At 43.2% G+C, this 24361-nt stretch overlaps 1 protein-coding gene across 1 annotated transcript in view; it reads right to left on the reverse strand.

Moving 5' to 3' along the window:
* XPO5 (exportin 5) overlaps positions 1-24361 on the reverse strand; it is a 43982-nt gene that overhangs the window by 3337 nt on the left and 16284 nt on the right. The window contains exons 13-28 of the mRNA XM_069564575.1: positions 23041-23169; positions 21657-21775; positions 20547-20702; positions 19149-19190; positions 18734-18823; positions 15531-15730; positions 14813-14912; positions 13511-13692; positions 6970-7070; positions 4943-5039; positions 4174-4310; positions 3564-3661; positions 2715-2761; positions 1889-1986; positions 1203-1265; positions 278-360 (exon numbers count right to left, since the gene is read on the reverse strand). Of these exons, the coding sequence (XP_069420676.1) occupies positions 278-360; positions 1203-1265; positions 1889-1986; positions 2715-2761; positions 3564-3661; positions 4174-4310; positions 4943-5039; positions 6970-7070; positions 13511-13692; positions 14813-14912; positions 15531-15730; positions 18734-18823; positions 19149-19190; positions 20547-20702; positions 21657-21775; positions 23041-23169 (1742 nt within the window). The remainder of the gene's footprint in view (positions 1-277; positions 361-1202; positions 1266-1888; positions 1987-2714; positions 2762-3563; positions 3662-4173; positions 4311-4942; positions 5040-6969; positions 7071-13510; positions 13693-14812; positions 14913-15530; positions 15731-18733; positions 18824-19148; positions 19191-20546; positions 20703-21656; positions 21776-23040; positions 23170-24361) is intronic.

The following is a 24361-nucleotide window of genomic DNA, read 5'->3' on the forward strand; positions in this document are numbered from 1 at the left end:
ATCAGGCCATCAAAAACAGGAACCAATCAGTATAGAAAAGAAAACCTGTGCAGGAAGGAGACCGCACCCAGGCTCGGGGAAGCTGAACACGGGCCTGGTGGCGACGTGCCTGGGTGTTTATCTGAGCCTTGACCCACGCCAGCGTGGCAACACCGGGGCCTTGTGCCTTTCCCATGTGAAGGAATAAATACCCTCCTGGTGGTACCAGAAAGTGAGTAGAGTGGATGCGGGCTCCCCAGCAGGGCAAGGAGAGAACCTCAACTGCCCCTCCACCCACCTCATGCTTCATCAGGCATTTCCCCAGGTCTGTAAGCTCCGCCATGGCCGAGGGGGCTACCTCTGTGGCCATCATCTCTTCATCTGTAAGTAGAGAGCAGAATGTGAAGGTTCATCCTTTCAGAACAGAGGCTGTCCTTTCTGACAAAAGCCTGGATTAAAGCGGAGTGAGGATCCTGGGCTGACAGGTGGTTCTAGGTACTGGGACATCCCCTTAAGCGCATGAGAGGGTGTAGAAGCCCTGGCCCACGGCAGATCTAGGGATACACCTAACTGTACACTTGCAAAACAATTTTTTCGGGACAGTTACTTAAAAAGCCACAAATGCTGAGGCTCTTTTATCACTGAACCAGTATTTGAGCACCCACTGTAGCAGACACTGAGTTACTTACTGGGGATATAACAGAAATAGGACAAAATCCCTTTCTTGTTCAGAGTTAAGTTCTAGTGAAGGAGAGAAGTAATTGACAAACTATAAGTAAAACATGATGTCAGGTAGTGATCAGTGCTGGTAAGACAGAGCAGAGGAGGAGACCAGAGGCTGGCGCTGCTGTTTTTGATGAGACAGACATAAAAGACACCCCTCAGAAGTGACATCTGAGCAGAGACCTGAATCAAAGCAACAATATCCTGGGATGGTCCAGCATATAGCTGGGAGAACAATCATTCTGGATAGATTGATCCAGAATCTGGATAGAGAGATCACCAAGTGCAGAGGCTGTTGGTGCTCTTGGTGCAGAGGCTCTTGGAGAATACAGCAAGGGGGCCAGTATGGGGGAAAGCTACATGTATGTGTACAAAGACTCTTCCACACCAGCCTGCTAGGGACATGCTTTCCATGGGAACTGACCTGGTTACAGAAGCAACAGTATTTAGGAGTAGGAGCTTAAAGGCTGACCTCCAAGGGCTGCAACAGCCTCACTTACCATCTCCATCTGCAGGGGGAGCAGTAGTGTGGTCAGCACCTTTCTTTGAAACACAGCACACAGCTAAAGCAAGAAAGCAGGGTTACTGGGCTGATTATCACCAGACAATAGCCATCTCAGGCCAGTGGATCCCAAACTGTCTCTGGGCAGGCGAGGACGGGGGAAGGTAGAGGACCGTCCAGGCACAAAGTTGGCTTCACCAACAGAAACCGAAGCATTTAACCAGACCGTGTTCTGGTCCCTCTTCAAGTTCAAGCAACTGGAGGGAAATTACAGAATGACCTAAGAGTAACTGACTGGGAGTAGAGGTCTCACAGGTTTAATTGGTCTACTTTGGATGTCAAACAAATGAACTAATCAAAAAATAAAAAAGAAATATAACCACCTGCATGTCCAAGAATTAAAAGTTTATCCATTTGACAAAGCTAGGAAGTCACTCCTACCATTAATCCAAATTCCTCCTGCCATTTGAACCATTTCTTCACATACTGGCCTTAGTATGAACAATGCCAATTCAGTTCACAATTCATAACGTGTCTTTAAGTTGACTTAAGGGCTACCTAGTTTCTATTTAGTTCATTATTTCTTATCAGTCTGTCAGTGTTGCTGCAAACATGTTAGGTAAGTGACCAGCTGTTTTTCCAGAAAAAGGCTTGTCTTCTACCCCTGGTTCCCACGCCACTTACTGATCAGGTCCATGACTTCTCGGGTTAACATCCTCACCAGTTGTTCCTCCAGCATCTCTTGAGACTCTGGGTTTTCATCTGTTGTCTCATCTTCTCCACTGCAAGAAATCAGGGACCAAGTCTCAGGGGACGCAAAAGCAGCAGTGGCCCTAGCCAGGCCCTCTGTGCCCACTTCCTCCTCCTGACTTCCCTGGCCTGCATTCCACTTGGACGTTAGGAATGGGCAGCGGTGGACTTCCAGTGGTTAAGAATCCACCTGCCAACCCAGGGGACATGGGCTCGCTCCCTGGTCCGGGAAGAGCCCACATGCCACAGGGAAACTAAGCCCACGTGTCACAACTGCTGAGCCTACACACCCTCGAGCCCACGCTCCACAAGAGAAGCCACTGCAGTGAGAAGCCCAGGCACTGTAACAAAGGGTGACCTCTGCTCTCCACAGCTGCAGAGAGCCTGTATGCAGCAGCAGTGATCACTGAGGAGCACCATTATAACACTTGTGACTATCCAGCTGGCTCAAGGGGACTAGATCAAAATCCTAAGTGGTAAAAATGTCTCAGCATTCACCTAAGGCAGCTGAAGGTACCCCCAATGAAAGCTTGAGCCGAGTCTGCCGGTTGCCATCTACCATTTCGGCTGAGCATAACAATAACCCACTATTCTAGCCCTGGGATGGTAGAATCCTTCCTTCTACCATTTAGGCTGAGCATGACAATAACCCAGTACTCTTTTAGACCTGGGATGGCAGAATCCTTCCTACCCCATGGCTGCCTTCTCTCACCCCAAACCTGGCTGCCAGCTCATCCATCGAGAAGAGATACTCCCTTACCAAAGCAGGCTCCTCTGGTTGATGACTTGCCATTTTTGGGAAAGCCTCTGGGAAAACAAAACAGAAATAAGCGCTACACTGGGGGCGAGGCTGGAAAAGATAACATCTAAGGGCCACTTTGTGGTTAGAATTAGCTGAGGATGAGTCCAGGTAACAACTGCAGAGCCTTAGGAAATCCCACAAGGTTAAAAAACCAGATATGGTTTCTGTAACCTCTCCCAAGGTGGCTCAGTGGTAAAGAATCCACCTGACAATGCAGGAAACACAGATTTGATCCCTGGTCTGGGAAGATCCCCTGGAGAAGGAAATGGCAGCCCACTCCAATGTTCTTGCCTGGAAAATCCCACGGACAGAGGAGCCTGGTGGGCTACAGTCCATGGGGTTGAAGAGTGTTAGACATGACTCAGCAACGGAACAGCATCCTCTCCCAAACCCGAGTGAAGGGCAGCATATCAAACATTTCTTTGCTTGGCACGGATCAAGAGCATTTTCTAATTCCTGAGTCTCTTCTGGACACACCTAACTCTCTGCCCCGCTGGTCTCCCTGATTAATTCAAGAGTTGGGGAAACAGAACTCCAGAGGAGCATGCTGCTGACCACCTTTCCTCAGCTAACAGGACAGGAGCAGAACTCGAGTCTGCATGTGCTCGGTGGGCAATGGCACCAGTCTGGTTCTTGGGTGAGCTGCTCTATCCAGTGCAGGGTGGGGGTGGAGGGTAGGGTGGGGCGGATGTGCAGCTGTCCTGGCAGGGCAGAGAGACAACACTTCTGGGAGCTCTTGTGAGACTCACAAGAGGCCCACCCACTCTAAGGGGTCTCTGTGCTACTCTTTCCTGACTGATCTCTTACCACGTGGAGGTAGGTGAAAAGAGGTCCAAGGATGGGAGACACCAGGGCTTCATAGTGCTCCGGGGGACAGAAGAGCACCAGAGGCTTCACAAAGACCCATGCCGAGGCAGGTTAAGGAGCCTTAGCGTACGAGCGCACACCCTGTTGTTCTAAAGCACTGCTCCCCTGTGAGGCTGGAACTACAATAAGCTCTCCTTCACCACTTTCCTTATGCTGTAACTTCAGGGAAGAAAGACACTCCCCAAAACAAACAAATGAAAACAAAGAATCTGACTGAGAATGCAGTATGAGAGTGTGTCTTCAAAGAGAGGCACCCGACAAAGTACAGAAAAGGGATAAGAGCTTCATCTTCCATCTTTCCAAGCAGTGGGAGGGTAAAGATATCTATCTCTAAGGAGAAAGAGCTTTCAAGACCCCCTGAACTGCTTCCAGGTTGTCCCTGCTGTTTACTTCAATCCTCTTGTCCTTTTAATGTAGTTACTGGATACTGAATAGAAATGACGCCATCTGTTTCACGCAGCTCAGTTCTGCCTCCTCTAGTGCCTGTCAACAGTTCTTGTCTTAACCTTCTGGCCCTTTGGGGGTTTTCCAGGGACTTTCGAAAGGATATGAAGCATGGGTCGGAGTCGGTAGTCAGGAATATTGTTCAAGTTGACGAAGGCAGAGCTGAGGAGCTGGGTGGCCAGGTGCTCCACGGTGTAGAAGTCCTGCTGCATGGAAGGGCCTGCCTTCCCGAGGATATGGAAACTGCAAGGGAAAATCATGGACAAAATCAAATCCATGATCTGTCACCACCATCCCTGACTCCCCTGGGAATCTCTTGTCTACGAGAAGACTTCTCAGCTAGAAAAGCAACTGACTGTATTTCCTTCTTAAGAGAACTTCAGTTTAAGCATCCTTTGAAGATGTGGACTTAATCTTCTATCAGAAGTGAAAATACCAGCCCCCACCACTTTTAAGGAAACTTGTTGACAGCAGAGCCAGTTATTCCCCCGCCCCAGATACCACAACCAGGACCCCAGGCCACCAAACATAGCCGCCACCTTCTAGTGTCCCATGCAAAGTAGTAAGGGGTCTGAGAACCTGCATCCCCATCACTGTATCTTCTACTCTGATCTCATCATTATATGCACTGGAAATAGACAAGGTGGGCATTAAAATATCAAGTCATGGCTAGGATTAAAGGCACATGTGACAATTAAAAAAAAAGAAAAAGGAGGCAATCAGCCTGTTCATTTTGATTTGACACTAGAATCATTTGTCAAATTCTGTCTTCATATTACCTGCACACTAGAATGCTGGATCAGATATAAAACCCAAGGCCATTCCTACACAGGGCATCTCTAGGAGAACATGAAAAGGCAGCATGGCTTCCTTACCAGTTTTCATAGAGGGTGCAGAAGAAACGCTGCATTCTTTCCAAGACCGTTTTGTAGACAGGAGAGTCATTCAGTTCCAGGAGAGGCTGAGGTAATCCTACAGACAAAGATGGGTCAGGAACCTGCTGCTCCACTGCTGAGGGCTCTCAACCTACCAGCACCTTTCACAGGCAGAGGTGGTTTGGGGAGTGGGGGTGGGATGGGGTGCTATAAATGCAAAGCAGCTAACCAAGTCTTCTACCAGCAGGAGAAGCTAATAGCTTCCCTGAAGGGATTATTACACTGTCTTTGCAGGCAAAGGTGAAAGCCATTTAAGTGTCCAGGTCTGAGGACTCCAACTTTAGCCTGGGTTTCTCCAGATGGAACTTGTACCGAAGCACCAATGACAGCCCCAAATGATCTCTCCATAAAGCACTTGGAATGTACCCCTTCCCTTTTAAGTCACAGAATCTCTTTTTCAAGCAAAAAATTATGCCAAGGGCCGAGATGTACGGCAGATCAAAATGAAACCCATTTATCTCAGTCTAAGAGCTGCCGTCGAAGATCTGTACTTCTCATCAGAGGCAATTTTGTTTCCAGCCTTGCTTCTGCTTGGCAGCTGCCAGAGGGAACTGTTTACCCATTCTACTATGTTTTGGTTGGTCATACATTTCTACAGCACGAGTTCCTGGCTTAATTTGAATAACGGAAGGGGGATGGAAGAGGAATAGGCGGTGAAGCAAAACCTACTTTTTATACTAATAGTAAGACATTTCTTGGATGTTCTATCTTTACTGATGTATGAAACAGGGAACTTAAGTAGTGGTGCCAAAGGAAATGGCCCAGGATCATTTAGGTCAAGACAGATGGGCCCTGGAAAGGGAAAGCAACAGTCTTCTTGTCATTAAGTCATGGCTGAGGCATGCACATTAGATTGCTTAATAATGGCCAGGGCCAGGCAGAGGTGACAGCCGGGGCAAGAAACACTGGGGGGGCTGTGATGGAGAGCCAGCCTGAACTTTCAGAGATCAGCACACAGTTTACACAACTCTGTTGTCTCCAGTTCCAACTTCTAACCGATCACCCTGCTCTCTGTGCTCCAGCCACGAGTCGCCTCCTCTTCCCTGGATATACTGAGGTTAAAGCATCTGCCTCCAATGCGGGAGACCTGGGTTCGATCCCTGGGTTGGGAAGATCCCCTGGAGAAGGAAATGGCAATCCACTCCAGTATTCTTGCCTGGAGAATCCTATGGATGGAGAAGCCTAGTAGGTTACCGTCCACAGGGTCGCAAAGAGTCGGACACGACTGAGCGACTTCACCTTCACCTTCTGCCTCATGCCTGGGATTCTGGCATCTGCCACTCTTGTCTGTGTAGAATGCTCAGCATCTTCTTTTGCCCCCCAGTCTGGTTGGTTCCTGTGCATCCTAAGTCTCCACTCAGAGGCAATCTTGTGACTCCTCTCCATGACTGGGTTGGGTCTTCCAATAAACCCTCTCTCCCAGTCACTTTTCTACACAGCGCATATCGTGATTATGACTGTAGAGTTATTTGCTAATGGTAAATATGAGTTAAAGCAACGTTCTGATAAAGGCAAAACTTGAGAAACTTGATGTAGAAACTATTCCTTTAAAAATTTAATAATAAATATAATATTTTACTGTAAAGCTATTTAAGCTTAATTGTTTGATTACTTTCCCCCTTCCTCCTGCCCCCCATACAAAAGACAGGAAAGTAAGCTAATATCCTTCAGGTCAAAAAAACCATGATTTACAATCGAAACACTCTAACATGTACCACCAGCTGGTAGCTAAAGCAGAAGAGGGGTTAATGTGGGGTGTGTTTGCTTCTGGAGACCTTCTCTGCATGTTAAGATAATGAAGTGAATGCGTTTGTTTCCAGAGAGCCTGGAGGAATTCCATTTGAGCATTTCTGAACAAACTAGTGGTCAAGGTACTGCCAGGTGAGGAGAAAGGGACACAAGGCACAATGAAGCTGCATTAGGGATAAGCTGAACTTCAAGAAAAAAAAAAAGGTTCAACTTCTTACCTAAAATAGCAGATTTTTCCACTTCAAGCATATCCAGAGCCCTTGTGAAAGGTTCTGCCATTTTGGCTAGCATTTCTGGTGCGTATAATGTATTGTGAGTTCTGAAAAAAATAAGAATGTTGTGTGAACTTTCTTAGCCTGCTGCAGAAGGAAAGAATGGATTTTACCTTACAATTCAATGATGTTGCATTTCCACACAGACATCTTCCTGTCAGCACTATTCTTGGCAGAAGAATTTAAATGTTTCCCTGGAGAAGGGGTTAGACTTGAAGCTATTAAGTTTATCTGTATGGTATACAACACCTAACAGCAATCAACCACAAGAACTGAATTCTGAGACAGCTGGACAACATCTCAATCTAAAGCTGGAAAGCAAAATTCTTTCAAATCTGAGATAGCGCCTGGGTGCTCTGTTTTCTGACTGCCGAAATGTAAGAGGCGTTGTGGTGCAGGAACACAGGCAGGAATAGACAGCAGGTAGTAATATACCCCCATCTTTAGGATTTTTTTGCCTCTGATCCAACAGGGTGGACCCAACAATGTTCTGACAGCTGTTTAGCCTCCTAGAGGCACCTATGCAATTCCTAACATGAGCATTTCTTCCTCACCAAAAATGACTCACCTGAATAGTTATCATCTTTGTTAAAGTACGGACCTAATCTGTCTTCCACAGCAACGGCACCCCTGAACATGATAGCCAGAGGCACAGCTACCTATTTTTCTTTTAAAGGTTAATTATAAAACTTTCAAATGTACAGGAAATTCTAGAATATAAGATGGGACCAGGCAGATTAAATATTTAAGATGAACACTGAGGGACTTCCCTGGTGGTCCAGTGGTAAGAAATCCGTTGTGCGTTGCAGGGGACTCAGGTTCGATCCCTGGTTGAGGAACTAATCCCGTATGTGATGGAGCAACTAAGCCTGAGCATAACTAGAGTCTGTGTGCTGCAACCGAGATTCTGCACGCTGCGATTAGGACCCGACACAGCCAAATAGATAAATAAACAGATAACTTTACAAAGGATGGACATGATTACTTTAGACCATGCTTATTTTTTGAAAACCTTCAATAATTTTTAAAAAACCTAACCATGTGCATTCATCACTACACTCCTTCAAACTGCGTTTTTGTGATTGGCTTACTCCGCTTAGCATAAAGTCAAGGATTACCCATACTGTAGCATGTTGCAAAAACTCCCTCCTTCTTAAGGCTGAATGATATTCTACTGTACAGATCACATTTTGCTTATCTACTCATCCACTGATGAGACTCTGGTTGCTTCCAGGTTTTATATGCTATCGTGAGTAATACTGCTATGAACATGGATGTATAAATAGTTCTTTAAGACCCACTTTTAATTCTTTTGAGTATACACCTTGAGCTGGAATTGCTGCTTAACGTGGTAATTCTGTTTTCAATTTTTAATTGTTTAATTAAATTTTCTTTTTTTGGGGGGGGTGTGTGTGCTGTACTGCAGGATCTTAGTTCTCTGATCAGGGATTGAAACTGGCCTCCCTGCAGTGGAAGCGGAGAGTCCTAAGCTGCGGACCACCAAGGATTCCCACTATTTTTAATTTTTGAGGAACTGCAAGGTGTTTTGCACAGCAGGTGTACTATTTTACATTCCTACCAACAGTGTATAAGAGTCCCAATTTCTCCACATACTTCCTAACACTTATTTTCTGATTTTTAGATAGCTGCCATCCTAATGGATGTGAGGTTTCTTTAGTTTTGATTTGCATTTCCCTAATGACTAAAGACGTTCAGCATCTTTTCATAGCCACATTGGCCATCTGTACATCTTCTTTAGAGACAAGTCTATTCAAGCCTTTTGCTCATTTTGATGAGATTATCTGTTTCTGTATGTCCACCCTTCTCAGTGGGCTTCTCAGGTGGCTCAATGGTAAAGAATAGGCCTGCCAAGCAAGAGATGCGGGTTAAATCTCTGTGTTGGGAAGATCCCCTGGAGGAGGAAACGGCAACCCACTCCAGTATTCTTGCCTGGAAAATCTCATGGACAGGGGAGCCTGGCAGGCTACAGTCCACAGCATCACGAAGAGTCAGTCGGATACAACTTAGTGACTAAGGCACCATCACTATCCTTCTCAGTTACAAACTATTTTAACTTCTCTAGCTCTGCAATAAGTTTTGAAATTGAGACATCCTGAGTCTCCCAATTTGGTGCTTCTTTTTCAAAACTGTTTTGGCTTTTGGGGGCTCCTTGCAATTCCATATGAATCTGAGGATCAGCTTTCTGCAAAACAAAACACTGTTGGAAATTTGTTTGTTTGCTGCTCAGCCTGGGGGACCTTATTTCCCTGACCAGAGATCAATCCTGTGCCCCCTGCAGTAGAGGGGATGCAATCCTGACCACTGGACTGCCAGGGAATTCCCACTGTTGGAATTTCAATAGGGACTGCATTCAACATTCAGACTGCTTTGGGTAATATTCCATCTTAATGAACTTGAGTCTTCCAATCCATGAATACAGGATGCCTTTCCCTTTAGGTCATCTTTAATTCCAGGAATGGTTTTTAGTTTTCAGAATATGTCTTACATATCCCTTGGTTAAATTTATTCCTAGATACTTTATTCTTCTGAATGCTATTACAAATGTAATTAAGTTCTTAATTTCCTTTGGGGATCATTCATTGCTGGTGTATAAAAACACAACTGATTTTTGTATGTTGATCTTGTATTCTATAACTTGGCTGAATTTATTTATTAGCAGTAGTAGTTTTTGTTTTGTTTTGTTTGTTTTTTTGGGGGGGATCTTCCATGAAATGGGAGGATCATCATTTGTGCATACAGATAGTTTTGCTTCTTTTCCAATTTGGACACCTTTATTTCTTTCTTATCTAGTTGTTGTGTATGGGACTTCTAGCACACAATGTTAAACAACAGTGGTGAAAGTGGACATCCTTCTCATGTTCCTGATGACAGAGGAAAAACTTTTTATCTGTCACCACTGAGTATTAATGTAACCTACGGATTTTTCGTCAAAATCATTTTCATGTTGAGAAACTTTCCTTCTAGTCCTAGTTTGCTGTTGCAAAACAACATTGTTGAGAGGGTGTTGGATTTATCATGAGAGGGTATTGGATTTTGTCAAATGCCTTTTCTATGTCAACTAAGATGATCAACTGGGTCGCCCCCCTTTTCTGTTAGTATGGTTTTACTATGCTGACGCATATTTTTAAGTTGAACGACTTCTCACTAAGGAGTGGCACCATGGTACTGCACTTCTAACTCACATGCAGTGGAAGAAGGACTCAGTACATACTGCTCTGGTGTCTCTGACCCCAGATCAGGTGTTCATAAGCAGGGTGTCCAACAAGCCCTAGTAATATTCAGATTCCTAAAATATCGCCTTTCCTGACACACTGGCAAGTTAGAGCACTATGCGTCCACTATTACGAGGAACTGGTTACTGTATGGCAAAGAAAAAGACGAGCAAGCGATAAAAATTTCAAGTTGTGCATCATCTGTACCTATCTGAAATATTCTTATTATCGTCAGCTAAGAATGCAGCCATCATACACACAGGTGTATATTATTCAGCCACAACAGAGGAGAAAATCTTGCTCTCTGTGACATGAGGGACCTTGAGGGCATTATGTACATGAAACACATCAGACACGGCAAGACAAACACAGTGTGGTCTTACGTATGGAATAGGAAAACCCAAACTCAGAGGAACAGAACCAGTTTGATTGGTGCCAGATGGAGACGGGGCTGGGGCTAATGGGTGAAGGTGGTCAGAGGTACAAACTTCCATTAAAAAGATAAGCATGTTCTGGAGAGGTAATATATACAACACAGTGACTATAGCTAACAATCCTGTGTGATGTGTTTGAAAGAGAGATCTTACAAAAGAGATCACAGAGGATAAAAAATGTGTAACCGCATGAGGTGATGATGATAACTAAATCTACTGTGTTAACATTTCAAAATATATACATATATCAAATAAACAAACAAAAAAGTATAATCACTAGGCTAACCAGGGCTTCCCACATACAAAGATTTCAATAAAACATCGCAGATACATGGAAACAATGTAACAAACTTCAAGTTTATCAGAAAAGTTGTTATCTTAATAGATAGCCAATGATAATGAACCTTTTGAGAACCAGAAAATTCTATCCCCCACATCTATCTTCCATCCAACACACTAAGAACAACACTGTCCGGTGGAAATAAAATGTAAGCCACGTAAGCCATTTAAAATTTTCTAGCCGGCCAAACTTGAAAAGTGAAAAGAAATAGCTTAATGATATTGTTATTTAACCTGACACATAAAAAGATCATTTCAGTGTTAGCAATATAAAAATTAATGAGGTATTTTAAATTCTTTTTGTACTAAATTTCTGAAATGTGGTGTGGCTCTCATACCTACAGTTTATCTCAATTCAGACATGCCATATTTTAAGTGCTCAGTTGCCAGCTATGTGGCTAATGGCTACCACACTAGACAGTGCAGCTCTGACACCCTTGATTATCAGTTGATAAGGAATTTAAACAGGAATCTTCTAACAAGTAGTTAATACAGAAACTGGCAGAAATGTAAATTAGTACAACTTTTGAAAACTATTTGATTCACTCTATGAAAGCTGAAAATACTCACACCTTATAAACCAGGAACTCCATTCCTATATGTAGGAGTCTATTCCTACCCAACACAAAAAGACATTTGTAAGAAGAACATTAATGGTAATAAATGTTCTTTGTAATAAAAAAAGATTTATTACATTCTTTGTAATAAAAAAAAATGCTGGAAACTACCCAAAAGTCCATCAACACTAAGTGGATCAATGAATTAGAGCATATTCACACAATGGAATACCATACCAGCCATGGAAATGAACAAGCCGCAACTACATGCAATAACACGGATGCCCCCACAAACAATACTGAGCAAGAGAAGCCAAGACACAAAAGACTGCACGCTTCTGACTCCATTTATTAAAGCTCCCAAAACCAGATCGAGTGTTAGTTAGAAGTCGGAACAGTGGTCACCCTGGAGGGGCAGGGAAGGACTGAGAGGCACTGGGTAAGGTTGTTTATTGATGTAGGTGCTGATTATACGAAGGTGTCCACCTTGTAAAATTCATCTGCCTGCACTCACAATTCGTGTCCTTTTCTTATGTGTATCTGTACCCTTAACATTATACTTCAAGATAAAATTTATTACAAAAATAAGGCAAAACTTTTAACAGCTCCAGTGGCACACTCCTCAAGCAATCTAACTACTTCGTAACTACAGTCAACATTTTTCAAAATACCTTTTGATTGACTTTGGGATTTTCCAGGAGCACTGAACTCTCTGACAACTGTCTTGTCTCCCTGCCCTACCAGGGGTGCACCCTGTTTTCAGGTTAGGTTCCCACCACACGGACTCTGGCCACAGGCCTAAAAAGTCAGTGAGTCTCCTGCCGCCTGACTTCATCACGTTCTTATTTCTCTAAGCCATAGAAGATGCTTCTGGTCTTAGAAACACACACATAGTAACAAACCTTTCCTTGACTAAATATTCCACCACCCTCTCAACTTGCAAGCCATACTTCTTTGCAATCCTTTTTCTCCTTTTGAAATCAGAGCAAAATATTGTCTATTTCCATAGACATGTCCACAATGACAACTTGTTCAGACACTCCAGCCCTCCAATTTGGTCAACATTAACTTAAAACCTTGGATTCTGTTGACAGCAAAGCATCCCTAACACATGAGTAGTTTGGTTTGCCCAGTTGTGACTGTGGTCTTACACCACAGGGTGAGAGGCCAAAGTGCAGAGGAACAGAGCTCTCATCTGAACTCAAAAACACTATAATGTGTAAAAAAGCAATCAAATTTTGCTTTGGTCAGTAAGAATTGCTTCTCTCCAGAAGCTCTCTTGCACTGCAGAGACTATCTATTCCTGGATCATCAAACATATATCGTGTAATCAGTAAGTCTAGATTTAGCGTGTCTGGGGTGAAACCCTAATTCTACATTTTAACCAAGCTCTCAGATGACTGCTGATGCTGCTGGTCTAAGGACTCAGCTTTGAGAAATAAAAACCGAGGACCCTGCCGTGGAAGAGGTGCCATGCCTTCCTTTGGCATGACTGGTCCATTTGAGAGCATAGTCACTACTAATAAATCCAGATGAGCGCATCTGAACATCTAACCCAGAAACCACCACCACAGAAAGCAACTGCCCTGCTCCCAAAGAAAAATTCCCTTAGTGGCAACATTTTAGACTAAAGAAAACTTGGTAGGGAATGAAATTTAAAGGAAGTAAAAGAACTCAGGGGGCGCTCAAAATGAGAAAAGCCATTTTGAGATTAGCACCCACGGATGCGTTCACTTGGAATGCAGGACTCAGACAAGGGAAAGCCAATGTTATTTTCAAAAAGAAGAGCCCTTCTAGAAAAGAACCAAGACTTAATCTCTCATTTACCACCAAATGGTCTGAAGAAACAAACACAAATTAAGCTTTGGAGATTTGTCAGGTAAAGTCTTAAATACAACAGAGAAAAACCCTTAGTCTGACTCACCTTATAAGGGCAAGCAAATTGTCAAGAAGTTTCAGGATCTGTTCTGTGCAGGGGTTACGGAATATTGGGTTCCCAGTGGGTGTATAAGCCACCACAAATCCCCCAGCTTTGGCCTCTTCTAGGTCAGTGGGCCAGCAAGTTCGTTTCATAACACCCAGGATGCTATAAACACAAAAGCTCATCTACAGAAAAACAGAACATGAGAAGTAAACATAAAAGGGGAAGAAAAGGCCACAGGGCTATTAGATCTTTGCAAGATTATGGTGAAAGTGATACAAAAGTTGGAGAGAAGGGAAAGATGCTTCCCACCCCCAAGCATTCTTGTTTCTTTCTTTAAGGTCAAGTCCAGAAGGGACCCATTCAATGCCATCTTCAAGACCAGTGGTAGGTTCCAGAAGCGTCCCTTTCACGAGGATGTCCTAGAGGCTGTGGTGACCCTCCTGAGGACCCAAAGGTGGCCTGGACATGCTTCAGACGAGACTGGGCACATTCAGGGTGGAATGGCGGTAGACTGGACATGCTTCAAAACTGTGTTTACCCTAACAACATTTCATATTGGTTTTGAGTTGGTCTTGCACCCTCCAGTTTAGGCCTTCATAGGTTTGCCTTAATCCTCACTCATAGTACTTTCTACCAACTGACAACTTGCCAGGTTAACTAATAAGACTTTTTGCCATAATGGAGCTAGGAACAATGCTCATTTGAATAGCAAAGGCCTGGAAAATCTCAGGTTTGCAAGTCAGGCCACCATTTAGGACTTTACGCTATGTTGTGTTTTTGTGTTCAGTCATGTCCAATTATTTGCAACCCCACGTTCTATAGCCCACCAGGCTTCTCTGTCCACAGAACTTTGCAGGCAAGAATACTGGAATGGGTTTCCATTTCCTTCTCCAAGGGATCTTCCCGACCCAAGGACCGGACTTGCGTCTCCTGCATTGGCAGGCAGATTCTGTACCACTGTATCACCTGCGAAGACCTGGACTTTACATGCCAGAGAGCAAAGGCACGGAGAATCCACCCTGCTGACCAAGTTCTGACCTGCTTCCTCATTACACCTTTAGTTCTCTGAGCTACTTAGAGCCTTAAAATCAAAATAACGGCTTCGTAAAAAGGCCACCAGCTGTGCTGTGAGAACTAACTCAAGAATTCAAGACCAAAGAAAAGAAAGGACATTCAGGGAAGCAGAGGCTCCCAGATTTTTCAGTCGTATACAAAAAATCTCCACAAACCTGGATGAATGACAATACCCTACTTCTATCCAAGGCTAACACACCTTCCCACTCCCAGGAGAAGCTTACTTACTCGTGCTCGGTTTAAGCCACAGGGATCCTCCAGCCCCGGGTCACAGTTTTTCCGATCGGCCCCCACATAGGCAATAAAAGCATCAACATCTGAGAGCACTCTACAGGAGGGGAAAGACAAGTTACACCATGATGTTAACCAAGGACAGTTACTTCCTCAAGAGATAAGCTGTATTACTTGAACCCCAAAGAGCAGTTGTTGCAGTGAGAGGAATCTGATCATATTCACTGTCAGCTGTCATGTGAGGATTCATTAAACTTCTCTTCCCCCTTCTAAATGTGACTGGTGACACCTGAGGAATCACAGAGGATGCCAACTTCAAAATGCTATGTGGGCAGAGGGGTATCTGTGCTGCTCCTACCTGCACAGCCCCCACCAGCTGCTCCCACTTCTCTATAGGTGCTGGGGCTGTAGCCTGACACCGCCGCAGACCTCCCTCTGGGGCCTTCTGCCCCACCCTCTCCATCTTTATTCATTCCCTCTCTGTTCCTCTACCTCTGCAGAGCAAGGTGGTACTTTCAGCACTTCACTCCAAGACTGAGTTTAGACACCTTCAGGTATCACCAAGAGCAATGAGAATAAGCAAGCCACCCACACACATCAAAGCGCACTGCTGCCACGACACCTCCGTATCCTATGCCCCGACCCCAGGCACAGCTCTTGGAAGAGCTTGGATGCTCAAATGCAGTGAAGGTCAAGAGCAAAGGCTCTCCTCTACCTGTGCATGTTTTCAGAAAGCCAGATGCTGGCTACAGGTGCCATCAGCTCCTCGAGGAACACCTTCTGACGCTCGTAGTTCTTGAACTGGTTGCTGATGAGAACCAGGGCTTCCATGAGGGCACACTTCTCCATCTGTGTCAGCAGCAGCTCGTTGGACAAGAGCTGCTTCACATGGTTGTACAGCATGTCAAAACTGGGCTGTATATCAGAGAGAGAGAAACCCAGAGGTGGCGAAGGTCTGATTTTCAGTGAGTGTGGGTCACTCAAGGAAGGTAAAATGAGGACGAAGACATTCCCAGAATAGTCAGGCCAATAAGACTGTCACTTGATAACTTAATTACAACACTCTTCTTTTGCCTGAACAGGCAAGGAAATTTAGGCTTCAGTATTTGGGGAACTGTGCTTTCCTCGTCTATAACTAGGAAAACCATCTGTCTCTCTCTTTTTTTTTTTTCCATATTAACTTTTACAGTATCTTCATAGACAAAGAAAAGTATACCCATTTGAATGCAGAGTTCCAAAGAATAGCAAGGAGAGACAAGAAAGCCTTCCTCAGCGATTAATGCAAAGAAATAGAGGAAAACAACAGAATGGGAAAGACTAGAGATCTCTTCAAGAAAATTAGAGATACCAAGGGAACATTTCATGCAAAGATGGGCTTGATAAAGGACAGAAATGGTATGGACCTAAGAGAAGCAGAAGATATTAAGAAGAGGTGGCAAGAATATACAGAAGAACTGTACAAAAAAGATCTTTACGACCCAGATAATCACGATGGTGTGATCACTCACCTAGAGCCAGACATCCTGGAATGTGAAGTCAAGTGGGCCTTAGGAAACATCACTATGAACAAAGCTAGTGGAGGTGATGGAATTCCAGTTGAGCTATTTCAAATCCTGAAAGATGATGCTGTGAAAGTGCTGCACTCAATATGCCAGCAAATTTGGAAAACTCAGCAGTGGCCACAGGACTGGAAAAGGTCAGTTTTCATTCCAATCCCAAAGAAAGGCAATGCCAAAGAATGCTCCAACTACTGCACAACTGCACTCATCTCACACGCTAGTAAAGTAATGCTCAAAATTCTCTAAGCCGGGCTTTAGCAATATGTGAACCGTGAACTTCCAGATGTTCAAGCTGGTTTTAGAAAAGGCAGAGGAACCAGAGATCAAATTGCCAACATCTGCTGGATCATGGAAAAAGCAAGGGAGTTCCAGAAAAACATCTATTTCTGCTTTATTGACTATGCCAAAGCCTTTGACTGTGTGGATCACAACAAACTGTGGAAAATTCTGAAAGAGATGGGAATACCAGACCTCCTGACCTGCCTCTTGAGAAACCTGTATGCAGGCCAGGAAGCAATAGTTAGAACTGTTCCAAATAGGAAAAGGAGTACATCAAGGCTGTATACTGTCATCCCACTATTTAACTTAGACGCAGAGTACATCATGAGAAACGCTGGGCTGGAAGAAGCACAAGCTGGAATCAAGATTGCCGGGAGAAATATCAATAACCTCAGATATGCAGATGACACCATCCTTATGGCAGAAAGTGAAGAAGAACTAAAAAGCCTCTTGATGAAAGTGAAAGAGGAGAGTGAAAAAGTTGGCTTAAAGCTCAACATTCAGAAAATGAAGATCATGGCATCCAGTCCCATCACTTCATGGCAAATAGATGGGGAAACAGTGAGACACTTTATATTTTTGGGCTTCAAAATCACTGCAGATGGTGATTGCAGCCATGAAATTACAAGAAGCTTACTCCTTGGAAGGAATGTTATGACCAACCTAGACAGCATATTAAAAAGCAGAGACATTCCTTTGTCAACAAAGGTCCATCTAGTCAAGGCTATGGTTTTTCCAGTGGTCATGTATGGATGTGACAGTTGGACTATAAAGAAAGCTGAGCGATGAACTGGTGGTGTTGGAGAATACTTTGAGAGTCCCTTGGACTGCAAGGAGATCCAATCAGTACATCCTAAAGGAGATCAGTCCCGGGTGTTCATCGGAAGGACTGATGTTGAAGCTGAAACTCCAATACTTTGGCCACCTGATGCGAAGAGCTGACTCATTGGAAAAGACCCTGCTGATGGGAAAGACTGAGAGCAGGAGGAGAAGGGGATGACAGAGGATGAGATGGCTGGATGGCATCACCAACTCAATGGACATGAGTCTGAGTGAACTCTGGGAGTTGGTGACGGACAGGGAGGCCTGGTGTGCTGCGGTTCATGGGGTTGCAAGGAGTAGGACACAACTGAGCCACTGAACTATGGACAAAGATCAGTTTGTTTTATATAGCATTGCCTACAATGCGGGAGACCCGGGTTAGATCCCTGGGTTGGGAAGATCACTAGAGAAGGAAATGGCAACCCACTCCAGTATTCTTGCCTGGAAAATCCCACGGACAGAGGAGCCTGGCAGGCTACAGTCCACTGTCCATGAGATTGCAAGGAGTCGGACACGACTGAGCGACTTCACTTCACTTCTTCATATACTTTATAAGTACAAAAAGCAAATAAAAAGGTGGGGGGAGAGGGAAAGAAAGAGACAGACAGACATAACTACTGTGTATTCAGAGAAGAAATTTTTGGTTAATCGTTATCTGAAGTAGTGCTAAACTTCTTAAGAGAAACCCTCCAAAAAAGGTTAGGGTTTGCACCTGGCTTCTCTCAAGACTTGTGTATTACTTGGCATGGTGTTAAGAATATCACATAGTACCGTAAAGAGGTGTAGAATGACAGGGACACTGCCATATGGAAGAGACCTATTCATTTGAGATAATACGTTTGCATATTTAACTCCACTAAGGAGAGGGGGCCTCCCAGGTGGTGCAGTGGTAAAGAATCTGCCTATCATGCAATAGACACGGGTTCAACCCCCGGGTCAGGAAGATGCCCTGGAGAAGGAAATAGCAACCCACTCCAGTATTGTTGCCTGGGAAATCCCACGGACAGAGGAGCCTGGCGGGCTATAGTCCACGCGGTCACAAAGCGTTGGATACAACTCAGTGACTAAACATCACCACCACCGCAAGCATGAGAGGAAGAAGACACCAACTCCAGAACACGTATACTAATACTTTTTCTTAGCAAAGCTCAAGTTCCTAGTTTTCCCCTTATGTGAGGTAAATCAGGGGTGGATTTACAGGGAAACGTACGCAAACTGGGCACGTATCATTGGCTCCTTGACCACAGTCAGGGCTTACCAGCACGAGCTGGGGGTAGTCACGACACATCTTGATGATGGAGGAACACGCGTGTCTCCTCACATTCCTTACCGCCCGGGTCCTGGGAGCCTGGGAGGAGATATTCAATCACCTTAGAGCCACTTTAAATATAATTTACAGATGCTGCAGAGAATCATGTGCGTATCTCCTTCAGAGGCAAACACAACTCTCATAGCTGCAGGAGCATGATGAAATGGCACTCTACTTAGCACGAAGGAACCCACGCATTTGCTGCCTGCCCTAGAGTGTCTCTAGTGCCCGACACCACATTATATGACTGTCTCCTGCCTTTATTAACCCCTTTTGCTTATAGAAAAAAGCTAGACTAAGTGCTGGGTGTTTACATTTTTGTTCTGAAGAAGTTATAATTTGTAGGTTGAATGAATGGTCTTACCTTACTTTCTTCAACAATTTCAAAAGTGACTGATGAAAACAGCTAAGGGAAAGAAAAAAAGTCATTCATCAGTACCAAATGCATAAAGTATTTTAAAGTAATAGTTATAAAAATTTCAACAAAATCCCCAAAGTGCAAATAATATGGTAGCAAAAGGGTTTTCAACTGGCTTTACAACGTTTCAGGTGTTCCCTTCCTCAGATAACTGGAAAAAGCTTGATAGTCATTAATTTTACCATTGAATATTTTACAAATAAAAAGTTCTCAGAACCCCTGAACAAACCAGGCCATTACCGAAACACTCAGCCAGGGTAACATCGCTCCACTTTTTATTAAAAGTTGAGTGGTCTACTCTCCCTGATCCATCTCACAACTTCCCACTTAATCCAGTGTGGTAGAACTGCTGCCCTAGTCACTGTAATGGAGTAACACTCCAACAAAGGTCTGATTGAGGAACTCAATGGACATTTTCCAATTCTTAGAGAATTTCCACAGCAACAAATGAGTCTGTTTTGAAGTCTAAAGTTCTCCTGGACTTGGTAACACACTTTCTCTCTGGTTATCCCTTTCTTCTTCTTTGAGGGCTCTTCCCTCACTGATGGTGATCCCCAGGATTCTCTGCTTTAGCCCATGTCCAACTCCACATACATCTCCTCTGCTAAAGCTTAATCTCCACTGTGGAGGAGGGCATGGCAGCCCACTCCAATATTCTTGCCTAGAGAATCCCAATGGACAGAGGAGCCTGGTGGGCTGCAGTCCATGGGGTTGCAAAGAGTCAGACACAACTGAGGGACTAAGCACACACACACTGTCTATACTGTTGGCATTTCTATCACGGCTATGCCTTAATTTTATCTCATTAATTTTCTGAGTCTAGACCTAATCTCAAATAGCCAATTCGGGGCGACACATCTCCACCTTGAAACTGTATGTATACTTCAAACCTAGTCTTGCAAAACAGAGCTCACCCCTTCTTTTCCTCACTCCTACCCTCCTCCTGGTCCAATACTCTCACTCAGGTGGGACTCCAACTCTCACTAATCACCTAAACTGGACCCTGGAAACTTTCCTCGTACAACTCTCCTCCCAGCCTGCCAGCACATGCTGACACCTCCTCCTTCAGGTGCTCTTCCATTCCCCAGGGTACACGTCCACTAACTGCGATGCCACGGAGGTACCACACCTGTCTATGTGCATTTCCTCTCCAAACAGAGAGGTGCTTATGGACAAGGCTTTCCTCCTAGCATGGTTCCTGCTCCACCGTAAGTACAGAGTAAATATTTGACAATTGAAAAAACAACTGTTTATTAGCTTATCTCATATATTTATACAAACAGTTATGAAAAATACTTAGCTTAGAAATACCAAAATAAAGTTTACAAAGGAGGGGGAGTTTACCTTAGAGAAGACCTGGGGCAGGAACTCTGGTCTGTAGGTGACAAATGGAAACAGTGCTGAGACATTAGTGAGGACGCAGGACAGGATGAGGGGGTCCTTGGTGTCAAAGTTCAGAGCCATCTGCAATAGCTCTACTCCATCAGTAACAGGAATTTCCTGGATGCAGACATTAGAGAAGGTTGCAAGAACTGAAACTGCTTCTGTTAAATTCCCTTCACACTCTATAATTATGGCCACCAAATATGGTTTTATATATTGCTTCTTAACCCTTAAAACAATCTAAGCATCACACCACGTTATTAAATTTTTCATAAGTGATGCCGCCATTATTAGGGCTGCAGCACCACCTACTACTGGAAACTGAAAACAAACTCAGAACGCCGTCATTTCTAACTGAAGTGATGTAAAAGCAGATGAAGTCAATGATCCTATCATCCAATTTGTTAATATGCCACTTATGTGAAAAAGCAATAAATCTCACTTATCATCAAGGGACTCAGATTCTTTTGACTACTAACCTAGAATACACTAAGATGATTACCACTCAAACAAGTGATCCAATTATTTTAATCTTATTAACATAGTTAATACAGTATATGCTGTTATCCAGATAATTACATAATTACCTTTAACATTATAAGATACGGGTGATAGGTGACATGAAGTATAGAAAAGCAAGATCTACTTAGTCAGATTACTTAGCAAAGAGGGAGGCAGATCAGCCATCATGAATATTCTGGCCAATCTGCCATAAACTGAAAAGGTAATTACCATAAATCTTAAGGGTAATTATCTCTCCAGATTTTCCGATTCAAGGTATCTATCACTGTCCTCCCTATAATTGTTATCCTGCTTGTGGTTCACTGTACTATCAGGCTCATCTTATTATGTAAAAATTAATACTAAACCCTGCAGGGCTTAAGAGTCAGAGAGACCCACCTGGGTCCCAACTCTGCTATTTATTAACTATTTGATCTTGAATATGTTATTCACCTCTGAATCTCAGTTTCTTCTTCTGTGAAATGCACTTTCACATATTTCCCTATCTCCCTACCAGCTTTAAAAAGATCAAAATTATTATGCAACCAGCAATGGGAAATAAGCACTTACTTCTTTGTCTAGTGTTCGAAACATCTGGTTGATAACACTTTCCAAAAAAAAGGTCATGGCTTCCCACTGCACAAATGATGGTGAGAATATGGAGCAGAGGCTGCTTTCTCCAGTTCCAGCTGTGGGAGAACAGGATTTTAAAGACACATACACACACACACACATAAGCACTACAGGATCACAGAACACATCGAGCCAGTGGGGCCTCAGAAACCACTAGGTAATTTCACAGTTGAAGGAATAGGATAATCTAACCCTGCTTAGCCAGGGAAGAGAAAACGATGAACAGCAGAAAGGGGTCCTTATCCTGCCTCCACCTCCAAAAATGAGCTATTTGGATTTACCTCTGTGAGCCTTGTCTGCAAAACCAGTTCGACTATTGAATGAGAATATACACGTAATCATCAAAACCAGTGCCTGGCCAATTAGACAATTGAGAAATATTAATTTCCCCTTCCTTCCCCTTTATAATCTGTCCATGGGAATCTAAATGCAAGGCACAAGCCAAAGGAATCACAAATTACTTTTCTTGCTACTGTATAGTGCTCACATTTACTAGCTTCATCTTGGTACACAACCTATTCAGACCTCCATGAATACTGAAGCTACTAAGATACCAGGGACCTTCAGAATAAATTGTGAATACACAAAACTAAACGTCCCATGAATGTCAAGTAACTAGTGTTACCTGCTAACTGATCACAGTATGGAGCTTTTCCAAAGCAGTGACTTTAATCCTTCCCTTACATTAAAAAATAAATTAATTAATTAAAATCCTTGGGGAAAAAAAAAACCCTCTCACCCACTGCATGCATTCATAAGATGATAGACAGAAGATACAGAAAAGTTATCTGGCCTACGCTTTTGGGTAGAGGGGGCTTATTTTGATTTTACATAAAGTGACATTTCCCAAAGACTTGGAAGGGAGTTGAGCAATATGGGAAACCCCTGTACTGTTCCTGCTGAATGTGACAAGCCATTCTTTTCCAGTTTAAGAGAAATGCTATGCAAGAACTTGGTTGAAAAGCTTTAAAAAGTTAGGTTGAGACAGCTGTTAAGACGGTGCCTGAGGTGAAATAGTAAAATAAACAATAAACAACTGGTTGACTCTGTTAGAAAAGAAAAATGAAGGCAAAACTGATAGGGTCCTGGTTTTGCCCTAATTAAAACAGAATTAAAATCTGGCATTACATCTGTCTTCTCTGCCTGTGTTTTCCAATGAAAAGGCTCACTCTCTAGGATGGAAGTGGGCAGTGAGCAAAGCTATTTCTGAACACTACTATCATAATGTATTGATTTGGATGGGGCTCAGAGGTTTATTTCTATGCAGTTTTGATAAAATACTTCACTAATGTTTGGGGGCAAAAAACAAAAAAAGTCTTACAGTTCATGGAGCCAGGGTCAATAGAAGTTGAGAGCTGATACTTCAGCCACTCCCCAGCCATCTGGAAGCTAGTCTTGGGATCCAAACGACATGCTAACCTTATTACCTCTCCTTGTTGGGCCCGAGAAGCTGCCAAGAGAAAGACATGAAGCAAGGATTAGCGTATCGTAGATACTTAGGTAATGTTTATTCATTTATCCACCCCAAGAGAAAAATAATCAAAAAGATTTTGTTTTGAAGAAAGAATCTAACAAATGTTCACTAAAGCTTTGTTAACAAATCTAGAAGTTTTCCAAAATAAATTCTAAGAAGCTGTCACACCAGCTAAATCCTCTAAGCTGCAAACCAAACAGAAACTCCCCTTTCTGTTGGAATTAAAAGATCAGGTTGGTACAGATGTAAAATGGTATGGCTGCTGAAGAAAATGGTTTGGCAATTCCTCAAAACATTAAACATGGAATTACCATATGATCTAGTAATTCCCTTCCTAGGCATATACCCTAGAAAAACAAAAATATACGTTAATTTAAAAACCTGTACACAAATGTTACAACATGATTCTTAAAGCCAAGAAGTGAAAACAACTCAAGTATCTATCAATGGATCAATAAAATGTGGTATATTCATATAATGAAATATTATTGGCAATAAAAGAAATGATAAACATTACATGATCAAAGTACTGATAAACATTACAACAGATCAATTGTTAAAATATTACACTAAGAGAAAGACAGCAGTTATCAAGACAATACACAGTATGATTCCATTTATATCAGATGTTCAAAATAGGTTAAATAAAGAAAAGTAAATGGGTGGTTTTCCAGAGGGGTACGAGGGTTGGGAGATGACTGCTAACAGTTATGGGGTTTCGTGAGATAAAAAAATGTCTTAACATGGACTGCGGTTGTAAAACTCTGAAAATACACAAAAAAACCTCCACTGCATTGTATACTATAAACGGGTGAACTGTATGATGAATGAATTATCTCAGAAAAGTTGTTATTGAAAAAAGGTGGGGAGAGGAGGTATAGAACCAAGCTATAGAACACCTAGAACAGAATTAGGAATTGTGAGCTTTCCTTCTCTCTTAGAGTGAAAAAGACTTACAAAGTAACATGGTACTTAATTCTAACGTTTTAGAAATCAAAGTGCCTTACGTACGGTTGCCATCTCTAAACATCAACGTCCAAAGAAAGTGTGCATGTGCGTGTTTTAAGAGAGAACACCAAGCCTGGAATGAGTGCAACCCCAGTGCCCTCTGCAATGTGTAACTGGAGATTAAACAGACTGCCGTACACACTTGGGGAGGGGGAACTTC

The sequence above is a fragment of the Ovis canadensis genome, chromosome 20 (assembly GCF_042477335.2).
Source record: "Ovis canadensis isolate MfBH-ARS-UI-01 breed Bighorn chromosome 20, ARS-UI_OviCan_v2, whole genome shotgun sequence".
In the NCBI taxonomy this organism is placed as follows: domain Eukaryota; kingdom Metazoa; phylum Chordata; class Mammalia; order Artiodactyla; family Bovidae; genus Ovis; species Ovis canadensis.